A 4,815-nucleotide genomic window follows, 5' to 3' on the forward strand; every position below is an offset into this window, starting at 1 on the left:
TAGTGAACCTCCAAAATAACTTATGTTTCTTCTTATAATCCTCCCCCCATCTATCTCCCCAGTGAGATCTGAAAGGAATATTATTCATTCTACAGACAGAAATTTAGAAAGAAAGAAGTCTAACATTTTATAGAAAATCAGTGAGACAGCATGAAACTGAACTCACGTTGTAAAATCTAGATAGCACATGAACCATACATCACGTTTCAGAAATAGCTAAGTGGGTTTTTCAGTCATATTTAATCTTCTGAGAACAACAATCTTTGCACCAAGATGCAAAGTTGGAAATAGCAGTAGAGGAGAGACAGACCAAACAAATTAAATAAATAAAATATCTCTTTTGGTCTCCTTTTCAGACAAGTGTTAATGAACACAACCAACTCTTTCAAAGCCCCTTTGTTAAAACTGAACCTGTTGGAACATAGTGCATATTCAGGTCCTTCACTTCGCCTTTCCCATGCTGCACCAGCAGAAAGACAGAATAAAGAAAGTTGTTACGTGGCATTTGCATTTTGGCATGTGGGAATTCTCCTAAAATAAAAATCCAGGCAAACATTTAGACACAGATTATGCCAACCAAACAGTACAAGTGAATGAGAGATCTTCTTCTTATAGTCCTCATGCTTTCAATTATTTAGTTTTCTACTTTTTTGATCCTTTTGATGTTGTCTTCTCACTACTTCTCAGTTATCAGACTCTCCAGGCTGCATTGGATGTGATTTTGCAGTGTTAAAAAAAAAGGAGAATGAAGCCTTTAGGTTTTCAAACACGAGTGAGAAAAAAAATGAGATAGATACTCCTATTGTCTAATGGCACAAACGTCATTTTTAGAAAGTAATTAAAAGCTTTTAAGGTCAAGACTAAAATTGCTTTTAAATTAGATTTTAAAGATATTATTAACTCTAATAGCTCTACATCTACGTGTAGTATTAAGAACAGATACGAGTGACTGCGAGATCACGCTTATGGTAATCACGAGTTTATAGTCAAATCAAAAATTAACTCAGACTAAGGTACAATATAATTTTTAAGCAATCAGTGGTGACATCATCACAATCCCATGCATAGAAAGCATGTTTTGGATCATGAGGTTTTAATTCTTACATCACATCCCACACAACAAAAAGTTCTAAATAAACCTATAAATTTGCATGTTTGGTGACCTGGAGCTTCCATGGTTCTTGATCACCTTGCTTCCATTGGAAAAAGCCTAAAGGTCTCTGAAGGTGTGGACTACAACCTTAAGTAACCAGTATTGGTTATCAAAAAAAATATTTAAAACCCACCCCGTACAAACCCAGATCCAGTTTAACTCCCACGTGAACTATGCAGGCTAAAATCCTTAGTAGTGACTTCCAAAATTACCGCTCCACACACAAAAATGCAAAACAAAACAAAACGAAACCCTACCAAGCTCCCAGTGTGGCAGTAACGATATTTATATATGGGAAGTAAAGAAAATATATAAGCATTTGCAAAATCCTGGGCAATATTATCCTTAGACCTGGATTTTATTTGCAAATCAAGTATGCACTTTAAAACCTAACAATGACTAAATACAGAGGAGATGACATTAAAATTCCACTCAGTGAGACTTCCTGCATATAACATAACAAAACACTTCTTTTGAAAACTAATTTTCAGTAATTTGAAAACTAATTTTCAGTGCTGCCGGGTTGTAATTCAATACAGTTTACAGAAATCAGACACACATCTTAGCAATAGGGTAGCGTCTCCAAAATGCATTAGCTCTGTAGAGCCGAACCATGATATATATCCAAGAAGAAGAAGAATCCATTGAGAAACTCACTTGTCCCCTTCCTCCTCTGCCGTGCTAAGGAACAAAAGAGGCTAAATTTCTTCTCTTGTTCAAGAGAGCAGTAACTAAGAAACTATAAGCCCCCTAAAGGACTGACTCATACAAAACCACACTTACTTTCTTCCACGGCCACTGTTCCTACATCTTGGTAGGGAGAGAGACTGCTCAGAGAGAGATACCACACCTGTGAGGAGCTGTAGGTGCGTTAGGAAGCGTTATCTGAGCAGACAAGTGCTGAGATTTGCTCCATTGCACTAACACCTGCAATACCCACCACCCTACAATACCCATCAAAAACTGGATAGAGCTGCAAAGGGAGGAAAAGCACAAGGACAAGCAACAGAGCAGCTGACCCTTTCTAGTGTCACTGGAAGCAATGGTGACCACATTTGTACCAACCAATTTCTTGCCTAAGCTGGATGAGCTGAATAGATACAGGTGAGTTTAGGCGTTGGCCGTAATTAAGGAAAATCAGCTCACTGCCACTTAACTTCTGAATGAAAGGCACAGCATGGAGATCTCCAGCCAGAGGTTATCTGAGTTGGCTTTAACTTTCAGGTCATTTGTTTTAAATTTATAGACAGTCTTCGTAGACAAGGAGAGGGAAAAGTTTTTCTAGACAAGACAATATGGGGAGACTGCGGTAGTTCTGCTCTGAAGGGACGAGCACCAGGAGTCGGGGAGTCACAGGAGAAAAAGCATAAGGAAAATGAATGTGAATTTCGCAGGGGGAACAGACGTCTCTTTTACGAGGCCCTCATAGAGGGAAGAGGAAAACGAGCCCAGGCTGTCACGGCTTTCCAAAGGTGCTGCCTCAAAGGGGAGAAAACATCCAATAGCAACTTCTTGTGAAACATCCCCTGGCGCAGCACACGAGGGCTCCTACCTCCCTTTATGCGTAATTCATCTGATAATGGCTGAAACTTATTAATAGTCATTTTAAACACCGATGTAGCGAGATAGCTTTTCTAAGCGGGGATCAAAGACAAACGTTTTTGGAAACCTCAACAAGGAGTAACTGCGGAGAGGGGGAGAGAAAAGCGCAGGGAAACGAGAGAGAGGAGTAACAAGTGTGAGGCCAGATTTGCTTTGCCTGCAAATATTTCCTCGGGGCATCGCCTCCAGCCTGGCCGGGCCAGCGGGACGGGGACGGGGGGGGTCCCCGCCGGGGCTCCCTGGGGGGAGAAGCCTTTGGACGTGGGGTAGACGTGGAGGGGCTGCCCCTCCGCTCGCTCCCAAACTAGGCTAAACCTTGTTAAATAAGTAACCGGGCCGGCAAAGCCACCCCTGGTCCCCGGGGAGGGGGACACCGTCGCTCGCCTCTCCTCTCCCCTCTCTCCGCGGCGGAGGGGGGGGGGGGGGGGGGGGGGGGGGGGGGGGGGGGGGGGGAACAAACGCGTCGCCGTCTACCTGTGCAACACCTCCGCAACGCATTTTATTTACACGAAATCATCTCGGGGCATTGTACATTATATACAGATATTTCCCCCCTCCGACAAGGCAGAGCTTGTGCAAGATTAGTAGCATCCTCTGGAGCGTATCCGACAGTCCACGGGAAACGTCCCCCCCCTGCGAGGTATCAGCTGTCGGAGTCCAAGTCACTTTTCCCGTCCTCTTGTCTCTTCTCCGGAGACGTTTTAGACGCTTTATTCCATTTTTGTGCGTTTTCTGACTCCTCCGAAGACGATCGCTTTTGCCTTCTCCACTTTGCCCGGCGGTTTTTGAACCAAACCTGTTAAGAAATTAAATTATTGGGTGGTGTCGGAGGGGGGGGAAATAACAATAATTAAAAATAAATAAAATAGGCAAAGCCAGAGGTTTGACCCCCGTCCTGCCGGAGCTCTGCCTCGCCCGGGGCCGCGGGGGTGGGAAAGGCTGGGCGCCTTCCGCGGCCACCGCTCGGGGATTGCTCACAGCCGTGCGATCGGCTCGGCCAGCCGCCCCAGAAGGGAGCTTGGAAATAATAATAATAACAACGACTTTTTCTTCCCCCGACCCCGCAAACCTGTTGCTCCCCCCGCGGCCGGCGGAGCCGCACGGAGGTACCTCCAGTCCCAACGCGTCTCCATGCGAAAGGGAGAGAGTGGAAGGTGGGGAGAGCGGTATTGGGGGGGGGAAAGGCAAGCAAAATACCTCCACTTTTTCCTCTCTTAAGTGCACCCTTCTGGCCAGCTGTTCCCTGGTGCCCACGTCTGGGTATTTCGTTTCCTGGAAGAGGTTTTCCAGCGCTTCCAGCTGCTCGTCAGTGAAGATGGTCCGGTGCCGTCTTTTCCTGCGGCAGTGCAGCTGGTTCAGTAACTGCAGCTCCGTCCGGGATAAAGTGCCCACGTTCATGTAGGGCAACATCTGATGGGGAACAGGGGACATCAGGACTGACCCAGTGCCCTCGTAACCTAGGGACAGACAGACGAGACGAGGACAGGCTTTGCATGAGATCGCGGCTTCCCCCCCTCCCCCCCCCAAATCTTTTCCAACCTCCCCGAAAAAGCCCCTCTGTGGGCCGCCGCCGCCACCACCGCACACCCCCCCCACTCCGCCGCCCCCCTCCTGCCCCGCGGCTGCGGGAACAAAGGAGAAACCCGTTCGCCCCGTCCCACCCGGGGCCGCCTTACCTGCGGGGGGGACACAGGAGCACTGCTGGGCGCCCAGCGGGGGAACGGCCCCGCAGCACGAAGGGCCCACGGGGGACGCCGGCACATGCAGCTGGCCGTAGTAGTAGTTGTTGTAGCCCAGCCGGGAGCCGGTGACCGCCGGCGGCAGAGCGGAGGCGGGTGCCACCGCCCGGGAGTAAAATCCGCCGTAGTCGGAGGAGCCGCCGTAGAGCGAGTCCCCGTGGAGGCCGGGGAAGACGACGGGGGCGGCGGCGGCGCTCGGGGGCAGCAGCACCGAGTCCTTGCAGCGAGGTCTGGCCGCCAGAATATTGTCGATGCTGAACATGCTCACAGGCATGCCCCAAACCGTGCCGGGGCAGGGCAGCGGGACCGGCCGGGAGGAAG

General features: G+C 48.7%; 1 protein-coding gene across 1 annotated transcript; it reads right to left on the reverse strand.

The window, feature by feature from the left end:
• Positions 1–3,228: 3,228 nt before the first annotated feature.
• Positions 3,229–4,791, reverse strand: GSC (goosecoid homeobox). Its single transcript, XM_014957465.1, has 3 exons — positions 4,432–4,791; positions 3,953–4,212; positions 3,229–3,551 (listed from the first exon to the last, which is right to left on the reverse strand). The coding sequence occupies exons 1-3, from the start codon at positions 4,766–4,768 to the stop codon at positions 3,399–3,401; spliced, it is 750 nt and encodes a 249-aa protein (XP_014812951.1). The 5' UTR covers positions 4,769–4,791; the 3' UTR covers positions 3,229–3,398.
• Between the last annotated feature and the right edge of the window lie 24 nt (positions 4,792–4,815).

The sequence above is a fragment of the Calidris pugnax genome, unplaced genomic scaffold (assembly GCF_001431845.1).
Source record: "Calidris pugnax isolate Ruff unplaced genomic scaffold, ASM143184v1 scaffold211, whole genome shotgun sequence".
Taxonomy (NCBI): domain Eukaryota; kingdom Metazoa; phylum Chordata; class Aves; order Charadriiformes; family Scolopacidae; genus Calidris; species Calidris pugnax.

Excerpts from the sequence above, each read along its gene's own strand:
- GSC (XM_014957465.1), bottom strand. The coding sequence starts at position 4,768 with ATGCCTGTGAGCATGTTCAGCATCGACAATATTCTGGCGGCCAGACCT. Across the intron at positions 4,213-4,431 it reads CTCCTGTGTCCCCCCCGCAG|GTTACGAGGGCACTGGGTCA; the intron begins GTAAGGCGGCCC and ends GTCTGTCCCTAG. Across the intron at positions 3,552-3,952 it reads TAAGAGAGGAAAAAGTGGAG|GTTTGGTTCAAAAACCGCCG; the intron begins GTATTTTGCTTG and ends ATTTCTTAACAG.